The sequence below is a fragment of the Xenopus laevis genome, chromosome 5L (assembly GCF_017654675.1).
Source record: "Xenopus laevis strain J_2021 chromosome 5L, Xenopus_laevis_v10.1, whole genome shotgun sequence".
NCBI lineage: Eukaryota > Metazoa > Chordata > Amphibia > Anura > Pipidae > Xenopus > Xenopus laevis.
In genome coordinates, this window is record NC_054379.1 from 66,016,594 (window position 1) to 66,039,104 (window position 22,511).

At 37.4% G+C, this 22,511-nt stretch overlaps 1 protein-coding gene across 1 annotated transcript in view; it reads right to left on the reverse strand.

Moving 5' to 3' along the window:
* Positions 1-22,511, reverse strand: part of ezr.L (ezrin L homeolog) — a 55,839-nt gene that overhangs the window by 28,549 nt on the left and 4,779 nt on the right. Inside the window, 1 exon segment of the mRNA NM_001093923.1 lies at positions 4,299-4,382. Coding sequence (NP_001087392.1) covers positions 4,299-4,382 — 84 coding nt within the window.

The following is a 22,511-nucleotide window of genomic DNA, read 5'->3' on the forward strand; positions in this document are numbered from 1 at the left end:
TCCACTGGTACCCTGCCTGCGATCTGGGTCAGCTTAGAGATGGAAGTAGAGCAGACAGGATTACATAGCAGGGAGTTGGCTAGTATATTGCAGTTCTTCAGGTCCGGGTCGGTCAGCGGGTCTGGGTCAGCCCAACCAGACCTGTGCAAAGGCTCTACTGTAAATATGTTTTTTGAACTTGGTGTTGTCACTTATTTTGAAATAAAATATTACATTCTGTTTAAGTATGTTGGTGCTATTGTAAGTACAGTATATTATTTTAACTTGTACGTTAATGTTTGCACTAAGTTCAGTTCACTGGACCAGAGTATTTGTTTTTACAAAGCAAATGACATATCAGTCAGTGACCCCAGGAGACATTACAGAAAATGCTACTTCACCTAGGGCTGACTGTACAGCAATGAATATAATGAGGGCAAGATCAAGGTTTTGTAGTTTCTGACATGGCTTAATCGAAGAATCGTTTTTTTCTTGCGATTTTGCTGTGTCACTGCATGCAATGTGCTTTACACGTGGCAATCCGAATGTTTGTCAAGGATATTTGTCGTGGTAGCACAGATTTCTCGCAGACAACAAATCTCCTTACATGCCTTTGCCCTAAGGGTTAATCTTATTTAAATATGATAATATGAATAACTGTCCCCAAATAATTTCAATATATTCTGAGCCATTTGATCAAATTAACCCATGTAAAACCATATTGTAAATTGTAACTATATGGCAAATCCCAAGGAATTATATGTGCAGCCAGTGTTCCTTTCATATACAAGGAAGGGAAACTTCTGAAATTGATTACATCATGTCCATGGCACTCACATGGAAATCGCTGTGCAGCCATAAGGAAGTGATAGCATTTAGTAGCTTTACAACATTAATCAAATACATTTTTTTATTATCATACCTCCCAACATTTGAAAAATGGAAAGAGGGACAAACAGTTGTGCCGAGCAGAGGGCAGTGAATTATTTAACACAACCATTTTATGGCTGCACCCCCTAATTACTACTATATGTCCATTTTACAAATTTCTGGGAGTTTTAGTGCAATGTTCTATGTGTTACACTCTTACAAAAAAAGGATATCCATTAGGACATATTCTCTCCAGGATCTTATTAAAATCTTCATCTCTTTTATTTATGTAAATACATTAAAAGCTGTCAGCATTGGCTCGGTGCAATAAACAACTACTGACACATTTCATGCCCCTTTTATTGGCACTTCCTCAAAGTATCACACCACATTGACAATTTGCAGCTTTATAGGTACGCCTACCCTCAAGCAAATTCTGAAAGGGATAACTTAAAGTGATTCCTTAAAGGTATATTACCCCTAAACTCTATCTTATACATTTGGTTTTACTATTAAAAACTTAAAAAACAATACTAAACCATACCTATAAAGCTGGTTGGAACAAATGTACCTACTTTATTATTTAGGTATTATTTAAGTCTCGGGATTTCTCAAAAATACATATACAATTCAATTTTCATGTTGTTGAATCTCACTCAACTATACCCTCTTATGTTCTGTACCTCTCCTACTATATAATATTTTATTTCCCATTTTTCATTAAGACCCACCGGTTTCTCAAGTTATTAACCACCACAATTCTCTTTTATTCAGTAACATCTCTATATCTCCCTTGCTTTTTCCTAATTTCGACCTGTTCTACACCTTGTTTATTGCACTGAGCCAATGCAGACAGCTTTTAATGTTTTTACATAAATAAAAGAAAATGAGATTTTAATAAGATACTGGAGAGAATGTGTCATAATGGATGTCCTTTTTTTGTAAGAGTGTACAAATATCTGCTGCCAGGAGGTGGGACTAATGAACATGTAACTGTCTAGCCAAATTGGTGAGCTCCATACTCGTAAGGAGAAGTACTAGGGAATGTGCATTCATGTTTATAGGTATCGCTTTTGACTATTGTTATTAAAGGACAATTATACTTTAACTTAACTGGCAAATCTAAGTTCTTTGAAACCATATGACAAGCAATTTTCTCCCAAAATTAAACCTGACACCACCCTCTGACTTCAGCTGGAACAATAGATTTTGCCCTGTAAGCTGCCTGTACTATAAAGCTAATAAGGGCAAGGCCAGACGTGGCGTTTTTAAGTTGCGTTTTTAAAAATGAACAGCCAGGCGTAAATACGCATAAACTGAACTACCACTGAAACTAATGGAAAACGCACTATGGCAATTCACACAGGGCGCTTGCAAGCTGAAATCCGCCACAGGACGCCAGTATTGGCGTTCTTTAGCAGAAATGCCAATACGTCAAGAAACTACCAAATCAATAAACTCTATGGGATCTGTGAAACCACACTGTATGTAAATACGCAGAGTATTTTAAATATGGCGTCCAAATTCAATGAGAACAATGAGAACAAAGAAGTGCATGTTGGGAAAATAATCGTACGTGCTGAAAAACGCATGTTGACGGTCGCGTGTGGTTTCAGTAGCGTATTTATGCCTGGCTGTTCTTTTTTAAAAACCCAACGTAAAAACGTCGCAAAACGCCACGTCTGGCCTTACCCTAAGAGAAAAGGGGACTTCCTGCTGAAATACAGCAACTCATGTCAAAACTATGTTTGCTGTTTATACAGGTATGGGACCTGTTATTCTGAATGCTCGGGACCTGGGGTTTTCTGGATAATGGATCTTTCCGTAATTTGGGTCATCATGCCTTAAGTCTACTAGAAATTCATTTAAACATTAAATAAACCTAACAGGCTGGTTTTGCTTCCAATAAGAATTATATCTTAGTTGGGATCAGGTACAAGCTACTGTTTTATTATTACAGAGAAAAAGGAAATAATTTTTAAAAATTTGGATTATTTGGATAAAATGGAGTCTATGGGAGACAGCCATTCCGTAATTCTGAACTTTCTGGATATCGGGTTTCCTGATAAGGGATCCTATACCTGTACTACTAAGTTAGTAATGTAAATCAGGTCTTTGTAATGTAAATGGATTGAATACATTATTATGGATAATAAATAGTTTACGGTAACACAAATTATTTTGTGTACGTGTGACTTCTGCATGTTAGATGTGAAAGAGAAGGTTATACCACTGCACCTGCTGGAAATCAGCAAAGACATGCCCTTCCTGCTTAAGTCAACATAACCTATAATTCACTACAAACATAAGGCAACTATGTTATCAGTTTTTTGGGGTTTTTTTGTAACTTTTTATTTTAGTTGTTTTATTATTTTTACACAAATAATAAGTAAGACAAAACAGGAAACATAGGAAAACAGAAAAAATAAAGGAAAAAGAAAAAATTATTCAGTTGAGAAACTGAAGTATGCAAGGTTGTGATGTTATCAGTTTTAAAATGTTAAATACATTTTGTTTACTGTAGACAGACGCAGACAGCACACATTTTTCACATGTAATGCCACAATGTACTTTACGTTGCTACTAATTTGATTGTATCTTTTGCCTTTATAATGTAAACTTTGGGTGATTTGTGCCTAACTACAACTTTTGTACCTATGTACAATAAAACAAAACAAACTATATATGTTGGAAAATTATATCAGATAGGCAAAGTGCTAACAAATTAGAGCTGGTTTGTTATGTGAGGTTATTGTTCCCGCTGTTGTGTTTCATTAGTCTAATAGAATATGATGCTATTCCATGTTCCTAAAAAAATTGACTATAAAAAATTAAATTACTAAAGAAAAATTGACTATAAAAGTTTCAAATACAGAGGTTGTGAGAAAAGGAGCCAAAGTTTTAATGTAATAGTGAAGCTTATACCAGTGATATCTCACAAACTATTCATACACGTTATCTGCAATAATTCAAAATTGTTGCAGCTTCTGAAGTCCCATGGCAAATGGAAAAAAAACAATATGCATCTTTTGCTAAATACTTTGTATATTTTTAAAACATATTTTTTTATTTTTTAAATCAGCAGGTATATCAATTAGGACAAGCTAATCTAAGGGAGAAAAATATTTCTGAATATTTTAAGCCAAGGCAAAAACATATGTAAGATAAAATATAATATATTAAAATATAACAAGCCATTATGAGACCAACCCCCATATGTTAAAGGAACTACGTTTACCCAGGAGCAGTAACCCCTAGCAACCAATAATATGTTTGCTTTTAAACAGGTGATCTATAATTTCTACCTGCTGATTGGTTGCTATAGATTTCTGCTCCTGGGCAAACGTAGTGCATTTTATTACATAACCCCTCATCCCAAGCTGCTGACTGATGGCAATTGAAAGTGTAAGTGACTGTAATCTATGTGTACATAAGATTAAAAAAGATACCTGATCAAAAAGCTGCTTCCCTGTGGTGCTTGGCTGGATGGCGAATTCCAGCTCCGCATCCATAGTGGTCACACGAACATTTACCTGAAGGTTACAAATAAAACAGAGAATTAAACTAAACAAGTTCCAAATTATTTGAAGGCCACCTTATTTGTCAGTACCCTGAACTTGATACTTAAATCCATATTGGAGTCAAAACAATCCTATGGGAATTACAGTATTTAAAGTTTAAATGCTTTTTAGCAGACTTAAGATCTGGTATTCCAAATTATGAAAATACCTCTTTCCTCTGATTTAGTTTTATCTTGTACTTGATCCTAACTAATCTGCATAAATCCATGAAATAGCTATACTGGGTTTTTTTTTAATGTTTATTTTTCTATTTAATAGGCACAAGGTATGGTGAATTAATTTATGGGAAAAACTCTTTTTCAGAAAAACCAAGAACCCAAAGATTTTGGATAACAGAGTCAATAAATGTAACATGGTAGCAAAGTATACTGTAACTCCCTTTCCATTTCTATAAGGGTACAAGAAATCATCATAACAGCTTAATTAGACTAATATTAATAAGGTGCATTAGCAGTAAGCCCACACTACAGTTTTATAGTAACAAAGGTTGTTTCATTTATGTGTACATTGTAATTGCATTTCAACATTTTTAAGGATTCGAAGGATTTTAATCCATCGATTGAACGATTTTCCTTCGATCAGAAATTGCTAGGAAAGCCTATGGGGACCTTCCCCATAGACTAACATTGGTGCTCAGTAGGTTTTAGGTGGCGGAGTAGGTGGTCGAAGTTTATTTTAAAGAGACAGTACTTTGACTATTGAATGGTCTAATATTTGAACGATTTTTAGTTTGAATTATTTGATTCGAAGTCGATGGTCGAAGTAGCCAATTGAATGGTGGAAGTAGCCAAAAAAATACTTCGAAATTCGAAGTATTTTTTATTCTAATCCTTCACTCGAGCTTAGGAAATGTGCCCCTTAGTGTGTAACCCAAATCATGCAAATGCTAAAGTAGAGATAAGCAAGATCTTATGGTCTTATAAATAATTAGGCAGGAAAAATATACAGCACAGAAATACACTAGCTTTGGTACAATAAAGCAAATGATCCACCTCATTATTCATATCTAATTGGAGTAAGCATCATTACTATTACTATCATCATTACTATTACTATAGTGTGTGTATGACATGCCCTGTATGCCCTTTAACTGGCACACAAGTAGTTACTTATAGGTAGCTAGAAATGTTTTATAATTTTTTGCAGGGAATCATCAATTATGTCCCTACAGCCAGAACTGAAACCTACTTCTACACAGCTAAAGCACCATCAATTGGATTTCATTGCACAACATAAATCTGCAGGGATGATATAAATGAAAGTCAGCTAAAGTGCACAAAAGCAACTTGTAAAGTGGAATTTAAGGCTGTAAAATAATGGTTAAGGTGAGATTATATAAACAATACCTACATACAATTTCTCTATGTGAAGCCACCGAGTACAAACAAGCAGGCAAATAAAAAAAAAAAAGTCATTCAAGACCATTATTGAAGACTAGTTCTTACATTACTTCAAAAAATGATTTTATCTGTCAGTTAGAGGCACACACCCAGAGGTCAATCACACATACAATGAGTGTTTGCATAGCTTTTTATCATAAAATGCGCCTTTCAACATGTTTTCATTTGCAGAAAATTATGGTGTTGCACAAGTGCAAGGAATGGTTGAACCTACTAAAACAGAGTTTTTCAAATTCCTTCCATAGAATGCTCTTTGTCCTTTAACTTCCAAGGAGTTTAAGGGCTGCAAATCAATAAAAGAAGAGAACAGACTCTTTCTGTAATGTACTTTTAACATTTGAGGTTAAAGTCTCAAGTTCAACAGATTCAACAGCATATGGCAGTGCCACATCTGCCTCCCCAAAAAGGACATCTGACAGGACTGAGGACGCTCTGCCATAAATATGCCAAACAGCCCAACCAGCTCTGTTAGGCCTATTTAAATCTAGCTTAAAATGATCTAAAAAATGATGTAAAATAAGCAGTGAATTCATCAAAGTTTTTACACCATCTAAATGCCGGATTTGATGCCGCTATTCTATGCCGCTTCAGACCTTGTGTAATCCAGCAATTTGGGTAATTTCCACCAGAAGTCGCTATAGGAAAAGCAGCAATGGATGATCACCTACTTACAGTTATACAAGATTTGTGCACAGAGATACACAGATCAGTACAAAATATGGTAAGTACACTGTTCTTAATGGAATAGTTCAGTGTGAAAATAAAAACTGTGTAAATAGATAGGCTGTGTAAAATAAAAAATGTTTCTAATATAGTTAGTTAACCAAAAATGTAATATATAAAGGCTGGAGTGAACAGACTTCTAATATAACAGCCAGAATCCAACTTCCGGCTTTTCAGCTCCATAACTCTGAGTTAGTCAGCGACTTGAAGGGGGGCCACATGGTACATTTCTGTTCAGTGATTTTGTAATTGATCCTCAGCATTCAGCTCAGATTCAAAAGCAACAGTTATGACCCATGTGGCCCCCCCTCAAGTCTCTGATTGGTTACAGCCTGGTAGCCAGGGTAACCAGTCAGTGTAAACCAAGAGAGCTGAAAAGCAGGAAGTAGTGTTCTGACTGACATGTTATACATCAAATCACTCCAGCCTTTATACTTTACATTTTTGGCTTACTAACTATATTAGAAACATTTTCTTTTTTGCACAGCCTATCTATTTACCCAGTTTTTATTTTTACACTGAACAATTCCTTTAACGCTGCAATGCCTGCCAATGTGTGGTGAATTTTGTTGCTTTTTTTTACACTGCATAATAAAAATATCATGTCAAACGACAGACATATATGTAATGATTGCTGTATTTTAGCAAGCTACGGTAAAGAATTTTGTTACACTATAGGTAAACAAAAGAAAAAAATAATAAGATCAACATAGAACATTTGTTCCTTATGTAACCCTATGTTTTAGAAATATACCAGTAAACCCCCGATTCTCTAAAGAATCGTTAATGAAAGAATGGTAACAACAGTGAGGCAGCAAAATGCGATGGGTGCTGATTCACTCTGCATCCCCAGGCAGCAACTGGCGACGCTAATTTGTGGGGATGTAGAGTGAATCTGTGCCTATTGCTTGTTATTACCTATCTGCTATTAGAATTCTTAAATTTTGAGTTTATTGGTAGTAAAGTGTTACTGAAAAATTTCTTTATAAACAACATTTTTTGTGAAAATGTTCTCCTGTCCTTGAATGAGTTCTCCCTGGTGAGCTGTACTTAAAATCTTGACTTTAACATCAGATGAACGCTGCACTCTTGAAAATGCAACATAAAGTTGACCATGACCAAACACAGGCTCAGATAGGTAAATGCCGACTTTATCCAATGTTTGTCCTTGTGATTTGTTGATTGTCATGGCAAATGCAGCCTTAATGGGGAATTGTCGTCGTTTAAGTTTAAAAGGTAATTCCTGGTCAGAACTGGTAAGGTCAATTCTGGGAATCAAAACAGTATCACCGCTATGGGATCCTGTAAGCACTTCTGCCTTGATAACATTTTGTCTCATGCTCTTCACAACCAACCGTGTACCGTTACATAAACCTTGCTTAGTGTTAAGGTTTCTTAACAGCATGACTATTGTTCCTACTTTGAGTATAAGATTGTGTTGTGGTAATCCAGCAGGGTTGATAGTGTTTAAATATTCTAATGGGAAATTAAGTTTCTCACTTTCGTCTTCAGAATCAATACAGTCAGTACTCAGAAAGACACAGCTTTGTCCAGGAAGTAATGCAATCACTTGGTTGTTTATCATGTCAACATCAATATTTTTTGGAGATAATATAGCCCGTTTTGCTAAAAATGGTATCTGGTCTAATGATATTTCTTTACCAAAAATTTCTGTGACCAAATCTTCACAAATAAATTCTTTTGGGATTTGAATAATATCTGGGTGAAGTTCAAAGTCATTGGTAAGCTTTCCATTTCCAAGTAGCAATAACCAATTGTTATATTGGGGGTCTGCACAGCGCATGTTTTCTACCAAGGTTACTTTCTCAAAGTAATGCCAATTTTCAGCATATTTCAAACTTGACTGAACAATAGCGGAACGCATGGCATGCGGAACAATAGCTAAGCATTGTCGAAAATCACCTCCTAATAAAAGTAATTTTCCTCCAAATGGAATATCATTATCCATTAATTCTCTCAGAAGTTTATCAATGGTATTGAGTAAATGACTGGATGCCATAGTACATTCATCTAAAATCAATAGTTTTGCAAGTCGTATCTCATTTGCACTGTCGCTGTCCATTTTCATATTTGAAACAGATGTTTCTGTGATTGGAACTGGAAGTTTGAATAAGGAGTGACATGTCCGTCCATCTATTAACAAATTTGCCGCTATTCCTGTGGTGGCTGATGCCAAAAAGGAGAGATTCTTTGCACGGAAAAAATGTATAAGTGTTTCATAAAGGTATGTCTTTCCGCTTCCCCCTGGGCCATCAAGAAAGTAGCATTTAGGCATTGTTCTATTGTCTTCTGCAGCAATAATAATTTTATTAAATGCGGTGGATTGTAAAGTGTTCAAGCTTGAAATCATTCTTTGTGCAATATCCTGCTCTTCTTGAATATTTATTGGCAGCAAATTCAACTGAGGTAACGTATTTGGAAAATTTGGCAAATTGAAGTTCCCCAAAGTAAATCCAAGGAGCATGAGAACAAACTGAATTTCTTTAAGTGCATAGGCTTCACAGCTGATGCAAGGATCATCCTTTCCATGCAGTTTGTGGCATATATCCTCTATCATTCCATCCTTGTTTGTATTCCACAGATTCAGTGGATCAGCTGGAGATGAAAATGCACAGATGTAAGCAAAAAGCTGACGAACTTGACATGGCATTGAAAAAGATACTGCATCTTCTATAGTTTTCTGCCAAATTGTATCATCCAACAAATATCCTCTCTTTTGCTGCTTCCTGAAATGTCTTGGACACTTTGACAGCATTTCCAATATGCACAGTTCTAATGTCGTTAAATGACCTAACTCCAGCTTCATGTTGAAGAAGTAATCTTAGGTAATACCTTTCCTGCTCTTTAATACTCACAGTATACATTCGGCCTATGACCTTATCACCACCGTGCTGCCTCTTTTTCCAGAAAGTACCATTGTCAACCCAGACGTAGTGTATTGGAATTTCCCAATACTTCCACTGCCGAGCATCTGGATCCTCTTGATTAAGCTTAAACCATGCTGTTAGTTTTGTGTCTCTTATACTTGCTCTCTCTGCTGCTTGAACTTCATTTCCAACTTGGAAGCAGACATGCTGTTCTTGTTCCAAATGAACTGGCAATCGATAAATTGTATGGCTCTGTTCATACATTGGAAAGCAAAATAATCTCCAGATGGCTTCGGGAGCACTGACATACCGTGAATCCACATACATTTGAGTTTCATCGTAATTGTTACTTTCGGACACTGAAACATTAGCACAATCGTGTCCCTTATAAACATATTTGAATAAATATTTTACGCTTTTTACTGTTGCACAGATTTCAACATTGATATGGCAGTTGTATCGTAAGCACAAATAAGGATTATATGGTACCACCCAGCTATTGTCAATAGGACGACCCGGTACAACTTCCAGTTCATTTGTCTGTCTTCTCATATACTTAGGATATCCATTCACGTTTCCAAGTGTAACGTCTTGGAACTGTTTAGGGAAGCCCTTTGAACATTTACCATTCAATATACATGGAGATTTTGGATTGACATTGCCACATGGTGTATGGATCATATTTTTGGTAACAATTTCAAAGAGACGTGGAGAAATATTATGGTCTGGTATTTCAGCTTTCACAATGTTATTGATGTCATCTTCAGTGCGAATTTTTGAATTATCATGTAGGATTAGTAAAATATGGGCGTGTGGCAAACCCCTCTTCTGAAATTCTATAACATGGACAATTGCTTTAACAGTCCCAAATATAGAGTTTATAAATTATTCAGTTTCATTCTAAAAACTCTTGCAACTAAATCAGGACGATGTTGCACTTTTTGCCACGGCATAAGATTATTTGTAATTTCTTTCCATTTTGGATTGCAAGTCATAGTGATAAATAGATCCGGTTTTCCAAACTTTCTAACAATAGCCATTGCATCTTGGTAATGCTGCTGCATATTACGTGGGCTACCTTGAAAGCTTGATGGTAAAATAACAGCTTTTCCTGCAGGTTGATCTACCACATCTGCATCACGATTTATGTACTCCATCAGTGACTTGTAGTTATCGGCTCTCAATGCAGATTGGTTGTTTTTAATCCATTGGAGATCATTTGATTCAGCACGAACATATACGTCAACTATGTACTGTTGAGTTAGTTTTCCAGCATTGAGTAATGGATTAAAGTCATCTCTTACAGAAAGTCTGTAGGAGAAATACTCTTTCATTGACACACGTGATCTTTTTTGTGCTTGGTTTTTTTTATATCTGGAAATTCCAGTACTCCATCCCTCCTGGCCAGTTGGAAACAGAATTGGGTATGTTAAGGTATCAAGTTTTGGAAAACAAATGTCTACACGTTGGAATTTAGGCTGGTTGGTTCCATCTGTCCGCAAATGCATGACAATATCTCGGTGAAATGGAGGCTCACCATCTTTACTTTGAAACACAATAGCTACTTCATTAATAGTGGGAACATTGTATCGTCTTTGATCCTGATCTTTATCTTTTATTAACACCAAGGCTATTTTAGTTGGTGCTACACCTTCTGCCTCTGCTTTCGCATTGGCTTCTTTTTCAACCTCATGTAGCATTTGTATTGATTTTGCTAATGGGTGATTGTTTATGACTTCAGCTACATTTCTCATTATCATCTCTGTGCATTGTTTGTTTTCAGGAAGGTTCATTCGTTGATAAACTGCGTCATCTGGATCTAACACGTAAATTTGAGCAAATTTACGGACGTCATTTTTTTCCGGGTGCAATGTTCCAATCCGATGTAATATTTGTCCACACACACGAAAGCAGTATGGGCCATTGCCCGGAGGTGGCTTGATATTTGCCCCATTAGATGCAAAAGCAAAGGAACTATTGTATGATCTTATGCACTCCATAAAGCTTTTGCTTTCAGGTACCTCATTAGTCAAAAGCTTCCATAAATATTGAGGATATTTGTCCAAAGGAGGTAGGTTTACTTGACCTTTTTGACAACAACGTGTAAACTCGTCTGCTGTTTTGCCCCTTTTTTCTTCCATGAAATTAAGTGAATGACAATGAGTGCAGATGACATTCATTAATCCCAAGAAATTTTCCTGAACAGTGGACTCATTATTGAATGCATTCTTAGCTAACTCACGGAATTGTTCTGCGACTGTCCGTTGTTTCTCTCTTTGTCTTTTTCTTATTTTGGATGGTGACTCTCTTAAACCTTGTAAACGTTCTTGTAACATTTCTGCTTTTTCCTCCAAATATCTTTGAGATGCACGATTGCGCAAGCCTTCCAAACGTTTTTCCCGGTTTTTGGTGGTCTCATTTGCACGTCTATCCCTTTTTTTTTCTTTTTCTTTTTGGAGGCGTGCCTCTTTTGCGTCTGGTGTTTCTGTAGCGCATTTTAGACGCCTTTGCACATTGTATTCATCATATTCTTGAACTCTTTTTCGTAGCCTTTCCTCTTTTGCTTCTGGTGTTTCAGTAGCGCGTCGTAGACGTTTTTGCGCATTGTTGTATTTATATTCTTGAGCTCTTCGTTTTAGGAGCCTTTCCTGTTTTGCTTTTGGTGTCTCTGTAATGCGTTGAATGCGCTTTTGTTCATGTTCTTTATCTCTCCGGGATCGTTTCAGTTCTTCTGTAGCTGTGTCATTTTTTTGACAAAGTTTTCTTGCAGGATACATAATTTAAGTTAATTGCAACGTTGAGTAAAAATGCACACAGTGAGCTAGCGAAGTGTATTAGAGTGGTGACAGAGGCAGTGGAGTAGCTGCCGGCACTGGTGACAGAGGCAGTGGAGTAGCTGCCGGCACTGGTGACAGAGGCAGTGGAGTAGCTGCCGGCACTGGTGACAGAGGCAGTGGAGTAGCTGCCGGTACTGGTGACAGAGGCAGACAGTTTATTAACTGGTGTGACAGAGGCAGTGGAGTAGCTGCTGGCAGTGGTTGTGCTAGTTTAGTAGCTGTATTTCCAAATGGTGCCCCTGATGGCTTCAGCAGAGAGATGTAGTGAGGAACAACACACCGTATGAACAGTCTTGAGGAGATTTAACTGAGGAGAAAGGGCGCAATGGCACATACAGACGTTTAGTAGCTGTATCCCCAAATGGTGCCCCTGATGGCTTCAGCAGAGAGATGTAGTGAGGAACAACACACTGTATGAACAGTCTTGAGGAGATTTAACTGAGGAGAAAGGGCGCAATGGAATATACAGACGTTCAGTGGGCGGATTAGTTTGCTTTGACCCTTGTGACCTGAATGGTGCGTGTTGATTGGGCAGTGGAGTAGCTGCCGGTACTGGTGACAGAGGCAGACAGTTTATTAACTGGTGTGACAGAGGTAGTGGAGTAGCTGCTGGCAGTGGTTGTGCTAGTTTAGTAGCTGTATCTCCAAATGGTGCCCCTGATGGCTTCAGCAGAGAGATGTAGTGAGGAACAACACACCGTATGAACAGTCTTGAGGAGATTTAACTGAGGAGAAAGGGCGCAATGGCACATACAGACGTTTAGTAGCTGTATCCCCAAATGGTGCCCCTGATGGCTTCAGCAGAGAGATGTAGTGAGGAACAACACACTGTATGAACAGTCTTGAGGAGATTTAACTGAGGAGAAAGGGCGCAATGGAATATACAGACGTTCAGTGGGCGGATTAGTTTGCTTTGACCCTTGTGACCTGAATGGTGCGTGTTGATTGGGCAGCGCGGTGCCACCCACGCAGGTACGCAACCGGTTCCCCTCCTAGAGTGACGCTAGCGCCGCCATTAGACAAACTTGCAAAGGAGTAGCAAGATGGCCGACGCTTATACAGACTTTAGTGGGCGGATGACAAACTCGCAGAGGAGTAGCAAGATGGCCGACGCTTATACAGACTTTAGTGGGCGGATTTGGCAGTGGGCGGATGACAAAGTCGCAGAGGAGTAGCAAGATGGCCGACGCTTATACAGACTTTCGTGCAGGTACGCAACCGGTTCCCCTAGTGTGACGGTGAGCGCATCTGCCTCCCTAGATCCTAACCTTCCAGCGGTCGCCGCCTGAGTGAGCAGGAAAGAAGAGGCGGCGGGAGGCAGAAGGAGACGGTGAGCGCATCTGCCTGCCTCCCCGCCACTCGGGACATAGATAGGCCGTCACATGGACTCGGCGTAGCCAATGAGAAGGCCTGTAGGAGTTGGGCGGAAGTGCTGGCCGGTAACGTCTAGGAGCAGGGCAGTGACGTATATTGCCGGCGCCAGGGGCAGTCAGTAAGTCAGTCAGTAAGTCCGGCAGTGACATTGGGAAGATGTTCGGGTTACGGCGGGTGTGCGGCCGGGCGGCAAGTTTAGCCCGAGTGTGGGCGGGTCCGGCGGGGCCTGAGCTTTCCCCGAGGAGCTTTGCGCGCGCATCTCATAGATCCTAACCGAAGTTGCGTGCGCATCTGCCTCCCCGCCACTCGGGACATAGATAGGCCTTCGATTAGTATATAGGATAGCTTGTTTGTTCCATAAAACTTTTTAGTTGCTATATAAAAGAAACAAAGAAAGCAATGCTGCCCAGTCAATTGTATACATGACTTTTAGAACATAAATAAATGACCTAATTTTCTTTTGCAATCAGAGTGTATATATTTACTAATGTACAGTAAGAAAGTATGAGTCTAGTCAGACTATAATCCAATCTGATGCTATTTTGATTTAGACTAGTGCAAACAAAATGCTAATGTAACAGCACCAATTGAATCTTAGACGCCACTTTCCTTTGTTCTTGCTCCTCCACATAAATGTAACTAAAGTGGCAATTAAATCTATTTAGCAAAGTCTGAATTTATCTCAATATTTTCTGAAAAAAACTCACACAGGTTTAATGGTCTTATTTATTAATACACTTTCCCGAAAATTTTGTCTGCAGGAAAAAATTCAAAAAATGTTTTTTTTATTTTTTTATCCGATTTTCACAATTTTTTCGGATTTTTCACCCGAAAACACAGAATTTTACATGAAAACTTTGGGGTATTGGGAAAAAAATAATTTATTAAAAAATCATTGAGACTTCTTCCATTGACTTATATGCAACCTCGACAGGTCTGAGATGCCAGATTTTCAGATTCTGACTTTTCCACCCTCGGGGTTGAATAAATTCTGAAAAATTCATGATTTTTTCAAAAGTCCAATTTTATAAAAAAAAATCACAAATTTTTCGTGATTTTTGCATTTCGGAGTTTAGTAAATACCCCCTTAATGTTCGGAATAAAACATATTGTACGCTTATATGATTAAGCAATATGAATGGGAACACGTTTGGAAAAGGTCAACTTCCTATTTAATATGTGTAATAAGTTTTAGGAGAGTTTTATCATGCTCAAATGACGCTTCACATGCTTATTTCCTTGTTTCCTTTTATATTATCTTGTTTTTCAGTTGTGGAAAGATCTCCAGAACCTGCTACTCAGTGAGCCCCTTGGGGTCTTTTTGCAGTTTTCTTATCTGTAGATTTGGTTGAACAGTATTCCTTTTCCACATCCACTATAATCTAGTTAGTATTCAGATTATTTCAAGTAGAACTGAGAAACCAGAGTCTTTACAAGGGCCTGGAACTGGGAAATCTATTATAATAACCTTGGAAGGTGAATAACCCTTTTATACTGCAATTACCAGTGCATATTGCACTGATTTCTGAGCTGCCATGTGAGTTAATTACTAATCAGTATATACAGTATATTGTGAGTGGATCTTTTATCTTAGATAACTAACAGCAACATGGATCAGCGGGAAAGAAGATGGGTAGTTACTGAATATATAAATGTACAGATCTTCACTGGTGAAAGGCGGTGGTTGCCTTGTGCTAGTACAGTATCTCAAAACATGAAACCGTTTAAGGCTAACTAATACACGTGAAGATGCAAGCTTACATTATTTAAGAATAAAATATTAGATCTCTACATAAGACATTTCCTGAAGCAGAAACTAAAATATACCGTATATACACAGAGATATAATAATTTGCATCAAAGTAGAATTTTCTGATATAGAAATCTAAAATGAGAAGCAGATCAAAGAAAATTTGATCTTTTGCTGAAAACTTGTATGATTTTTTGTTAACAGTGATGCTCATGTGCCATACTCTCACAGAGTCCCATTGATTATTATTATTGTTGGCCATCTATGAAAATGATCTGCATAAGTGCTTAAGGTAAGCCTGGGGTGTTGAAAGGGGCATTTGCACTTGTAGCTCCTGACTAAAAACAGGTCAGTATAAAGGAAACCTTTTTACTGAAATTGACCTGCTGTATTCAAAAAAACTACCAACACTTAGCACATTCTATATCTTGTCCACCACATTTCCTATGTCAGTCCATGAATATGAAGAGGATTGTGGGAGTACTCCAAGGTTAAGTAATAGTACAATATTACAAATTTATGTTGTCCATGTTCAGAGGGTTTTAGTTACAAGTTTATGATAATAAAATTGCCAAGCCACCATACCATGTCATGGTAAAACACATATGGTGGTCTTTTATATTTAACTCTGGTCATATTTTACCAAAACATTGCTCTTACTAACTTAAACTTCCCCAACTTCTGTCAGGGAGGGGACTCTAAGACTAGCACCCATTTTTAATGGCAACAGATCACAATTAATGGGATGTGTACAGTGACAGAAAATATGCATTAATCAATCCTTTCTGTTTGTAATTATAGTTCATACACAGTGAAAAAGGATCCACAGGTGAAATTTTCAGTTTGGGCAGACTGACTACAATCCTGCAGAATCCTAATATGGTATGTTTAAAACTGACCCTCAAGATGGTCAGGTTTAAATTGCCCAAACTGTATGTCAGTATCTGATTTTGTATGGCCACCATTAATATTACCAACTAAGATCCTGTTACACTTATTGATAGTGAAATGTGTCATAGTTCAGGAGGTCCATATATTTTAAACTCTGAAGTGATCTTTTACTTTTAGTGGTTGGGCATCTCCCACCACACATTTTAAGTCTGGAATGCCTCATTTACCTGTACACCCATTACAAAGTTCTTGTGGCTAAAATTCCTCCACCTTTCCTTTCTAGCAATCAGCATCCTTATACGTAATGCCCCCAAACTATTATTGAATGTAAAATGCAAATACACATTCGCTGAAGTGCAACTTTGAAGGTGCCAGCTGATTTTTAGTTATGATTTTTATTATTACATTGCGCTGGTTATTATATTCAGAAATGCACAGAGAGTGATTCAGGCACAAGTCCATGAGCCACTTACTGTGCCTTTTCTAGGGAAAAATCAAGCTGCTAAATAGGTGGAAAGATTAAATCAATTAAACGTTGTGACTACAGTGAACAACAAGAATAAACCAACAGATACAAAGGGCACACAAGTTGTTTGCAGACTCTACTTCTGCTTTAAGCAAGCTCTGGACCCTCTGCAAAACCTTCAGAAATTCTGCTGAACCGTAGCTATATATCAATTTCTCTGTTTTTGGCTTATAGCATTTTCTGAACCTTCTGAAGTTTTTACTCTATTTGGACTGGATTACAGCATTCAGCAATGGTAAAAATATCCAGCATCCCATGCAAAAGGTGGAAAGGATATGCAAACAGTGTATCTGTGTGCAGCCTTAAGTGTGCAACAGTATAGTACATATTACAATGTAATTGTAGCATTATTTTGTGATTTCCTCCATTAAGGTGGCCATAGAAACTCCAATAAATACAATACTCCAACTATTTGGCCTCCAACAAGAATAGATATATACCATAACATGGGCAATAAACTAGTATGGCAGGAAGTGGAGAGGCTCTTCACTTTATTTCAGTCAGACAACTTTTTTTTCTCAACCAATATACTTCGATCCAATAGAACAGATCCATAGAATCATTATCATTTGATTAGACCACAGAACAGCCAATTTTTCCACAGCACTGTGTTTGCTAGGCTGCAGGGCTGAGTTGCATAAAAGTCATACTAATGTTTATGTGCTTTAAATGTTGCTAAGCTCTGAAACATGGTAGGCATTTCTACATGTACACAAACTGAGTTAGCTCCACCCTGACACTCATGAAATAACACAGAAGGCAGATAAACAAGCTAAGTCCAGGGTCTATTATATTGTATGTATGTATGTATAACTTTATTTGTAAAGCGCTGTTAAGGAGCCGCAGAGCTGTACAGTGCATAAAAGTACAATATATATAAAAGTATACAAAGGGGAGACAAATCACATAATAAATATATAGAGAATCATAGGACAAAGAGCTTAAGTGCTAAGAGACATAGTGGGAAGGAGGTCCCTGCCCCATAGAGCTTACAGTCTAAGTGGATGGGAGGCTAATATACAGGTACAAATTGGAGATGAAAAAGTGCACAAGGTAAAGCATAGTCAGTAGGGACAGGACTAGGCTAATGTTCTAGTCGTCCAAAAGGTAGACTCTTAGTGGGACACTAAGATTCGTAGTTGCGCCAGGCGTAACTTCAACGCACTTCCCCGCACTTCGCCAGGCGTAGTTTTGCCAGCGCTCCACAAATTCACTAAAATCCGAAGTTGCGCTCAGGGGTAGCGTAAGGTTGCGAAGTTGCGCTAGCGTTGATTCACTAAGCGAAGCGAAGTTACGCTAGCGATGGTTAATTTGCATACGGCGCCAAATTCAAATTTCAATGGAGGAATATGTAGCAGCACTACAAATGGCTGGGAAACCTTCAAAATATCAAATACATTTTTTATTTTGCCCTACACATATGCCCACTGTATAGTTAAGTTGCCATGAGTTAGGAAATGTAGGGGGGAAGGAGGGGAGCCCCAAAACATTTTTCAATCTTTTTCAGCCTATCACCCATAATATAGAAATACGCCAGCGTTTTTTGTGACTTAAAATTTTTTTTAACTTTTTTTGAAGAAATCCCTATCTACTCTATTGGGCTTCGCCTGGTCTGAGGTGGCGAAGGAAGTCTAGCGTAAAAGGTAGCATTCAGAACAATGCGCGCGTTAGTGAATTTGGGAAGTTACGTCCGTTGCGCAAATTCGCCAGGCCTAAGGGTGCGAAGTAACGAAAATGCCCAACGCTAGCGAATTGACGCTAGCGTTACACGATTCGGCGCATAGTGAATTTGCCCCTTCATTTTTTCTTGAAGAGATTAAGAGAGGATTCCTTACGGAGGAATTCAGGGAGATTGCCTATCATTATCATATCATGATACTGCCTATCATTTACTAATGTACTTTGTTACGAGATCTTACAAGATCTTAAGACAATATTCCAGTTAGTTCCTTATCTTTCTACACCTTTAAGTTCTAGAAAAATGAAATTATGCAAATTTTATTAAACTACTTATTGAGCAAAGATTCTTTTGACTCATGCTCTTTCCCTTTGGACTTTGTAGATACAGTGCAAAAGTAAAGGCCATTAATCATTGTTTAAAAATTATATTTTGGCCTTTCGGTTAAAGTACTGAATATATTTTAGAAGAATCTTGTTTTTCTATAGAAGAATGTAACATACTGTATGTCTCCATGTGACCTGTTTTAATTATATTAGAAAATAGTTACATAAAAGTCATTAAACTGAATATGGTGAATTTTGCCTGTAGTCTTATGGCTAATACACACAGGGTGTTTTCTCCGCTAGACTTGTACACCATAGCCCTTCTGTTGCTAGGTTTCTTGGTATCTAAGTTAATACATTAACTCACACTCAGTGACTCACTATGAATAACATGTAGTAATTTAAGTTACAAGTGCGTCAGTTTTCAGTCTTTTATCATCTACTCTCCCTTTCAATGTGTGAATCAGCATTCCTGTTTGTGAACTGTATACCTGCAGAATTCTGGTGTGGAATTTATCGCATCCCTACACACATCTGATTAGGAAATTATGTTAGCAGACAACATAATGGTAGCTATGGACACACCAACACCCAATGACATATATTTATTTATTTATTTATTTTTTAAATGCAATATGCATACTTCAAAGTATGAATACAATTGTTTATGTCTCTGTGATTTTGTATACACCTTGTTTCCAAAACAGCTGGTTTAACTGGTATGTCTAGACAATATTTCACAAAAGTTCATCAGGTAAGACATTCATTAAAATGAATTGTTTTTGCATGGTTCAGAACATTCTCGTTTACCATTAAATAGATGCCAAGTGCTCATTTAATTTTCGTGGTGAGATATTCTGAGCTATTACTGTGATTGTCTGTGTTTCATCTGTCTGTGATCAGAACCACTCAAAGCTTGCAGATATAAAGAAAAGAAACACTGTTTTGTTCATGAGAGTTTTTTATGCAAATAAAATACCTAAAAACATAACAGAATGAGCTATAAAGATGGGCTTTTCAGTTGTATCATGCAAATGAAAGGCTGCTCAAGTTAAGCAAAAAATTTGACCTGTTATAATTATGCAAATTGAATTTTACCCTGTACACAAATATATACAATTATACAAAGGTATACAACTCTTTTAGCTCTCTTATACACTGCATTATCTTTATTTCATCTAGTACACTAAAGTGCAACAAGCATGCTCACTGATCAGATATTACAGGCAATGTATTATGAGGCCAATCTCTCAATCAGCGGCTACTGACATGAGTTCAAGCAAGCACTTAGCAACAGCACATAATCCTATTATGAACTGTCAGCTGGAAAATACAACCATGTCTTTTTACAAGGAATTCAGTCACCTTCTCAGGAAGGTTTGTAATGTGTCTGCTTCCCCTCCTTCCATATAAAAACCTCAGCACATGGAGATAGTGTTATCTACTGAATTGTAGAACAAACAAGAAATTTATACTGTAGGTATTGTTGGCCCTGTCAGTCAACAGAGATTACGTGAGGTTTGCAACAATGGCCACTGAAATGCAGATCCCTTCCCCCAAGTAATGGTGGACTGTAGGCACAGTACATCTCTCTAAACATTTAGAAAGGCTTAAGCTACCAAAACAAAAAAAAATTGTCAAACATACAGGCTTCATTACAGAGAAGAATAAAATGTTCAAATGTAGGTCATATTGTTTCGGGTTCCTTACTGGCATTAGAGCAGAAAGACCATAATGACATAAATTCAAAATATATCAGACTGATGGAAGAGTAGAGAGGCACAGTGCAATTTTTTCCTTCATAACTCTGCTAAAAGGTAAAACTGCAGCCCTCCAGCTACTGCATCAATACAACTACCACAATACTACAATATGATGTACAGTGTTGTAGTACACTTTAGCAGTCAGAATGCCCTACGACAGGGCTGTCCAACTGGAAGACAGAATGAAGCCCTCTTAGGCATTTCTTATGCCCCCCCCCCCAACATTTCTAGAATCTTTGCTGACCTCTGGGTATGACATAATTATTTTAGAATCATTTTATAATCATCCAGCCCCCCAAACGTGAAATAGCTGGTAACTGGTGCACAATGAAAACGGGGGAAAGCACTGCCCTATATGACACAGGGTTACAATATATTACATAGAAAATTGTAATATATGAAGATTTACTGCCTTCAAATGGGGGTTAACAAAATATAAAACCACAGAGCAAAGCCGGGCAACTTCAGCTGGCTCAGCCTTTATGGGTTACTACTAGTTCCAGAATCAAAACCAGAACAGGGCTTTATATTTTTCTTTATGACTAAATCCTTTAGTTATTCAGCCAAACAACAAATTTCACAATGGTCAGCATGAAATCGTAACTCTTCATTTGATGACAGGTGCATTGTGAGCGCTTTCAGGCCTCTGATAACATTCACTAGCTATTTAAATCTATTGTTCCTGAAAATGAGTTATGTTGCAGCACTGATTGTATACAGATGGTACTTACAACAGAGCAACATGTATGCAAACAATACATACTTGCAAAAAAACGCGAAGTTACATCTCTGTAGCCAAACACTAATGAAATTTTTGATTGCGTTAAATCGTCAGCGCAAGTATTTCATAGTGATCTTTCGATAGCGTTCCATTCTGCCTGTTGAAACTTTAGTACGTTAGTACTCTTGTGCTTAGGTCAATTTGAATAAGGCGGGTACATATAGGTCGTATATATGTGTTTATTAGAGAGTTTGGTGCAAATGCTTGAAGTGGCTATTTATTATTACAACTGTCCAAGGAAGCAAAATAAATACAAAAGAGATCCTCTAATGCCCTAGACATAAGCCCACCCTAAAACAAATGTGGCATGCCCCTCAAATTGGTTAAAAATTTAATTGGTAGAACTTTTGAAGGCAACCCCGCTTTAAAATATGAACAGACTTTCTGGCATACAGGTTATGATGTCACTGACATAAGATTGAGGAGGATGTAGTTTCATTAAATTTCTGGTGAATTTTCCCTAGCGACAGCCACTTCACCCTTTAGTAAATCTGCCCCATTAAATACACCCAAACATGAAATAAACCCAAAAGGGTTGTTTTGCCACCAATATGGATTTGTGCATCCTAGTTACCATCAAGGTACTGTATTATTATCACAGAGAAGAAGGAAATAATTTTTTAAAATGAGAAAGAGATGGCCTTTCTGTAATTCAAAGATATCCTAAACTAAGAAAAAAACTATTTAGTAACTTTCCAATATACATTCATTACACATTTTTAAAGGGGTGGTTCACCTTTAAGGTAACTTTTATTATGTTATAGAATGGACAATTCTAAACAACTTTTCAATTGGTTTTGATTATTTTTTTTTTTATAGTTTTATAATTATTTGCCTTTTCCTTCTGACTCTTTGCAGCTTTCAAATGGGCGTTACTGACCCTTTATAAAAAGCAAATGCTCTGTAAGGCTACAAATTTATTGTTATTGCTAATTTTTATTACTTCTCTTTCTATTCAGGCCCTCTCCTATTCATATTACAGTCTCTTATTCAAATCAGTGCATGGTTGCTGGGGTAATTTGAACCCTAGCAACCACATTGCTGAAATTGCAAACTGGAGAGCTGCTGAATAAAAATCTAAATAACTCAAAAACCTTAAATAATAAAAAAATGAAAACCAATTGCAAATTGCCTCAGAATATCA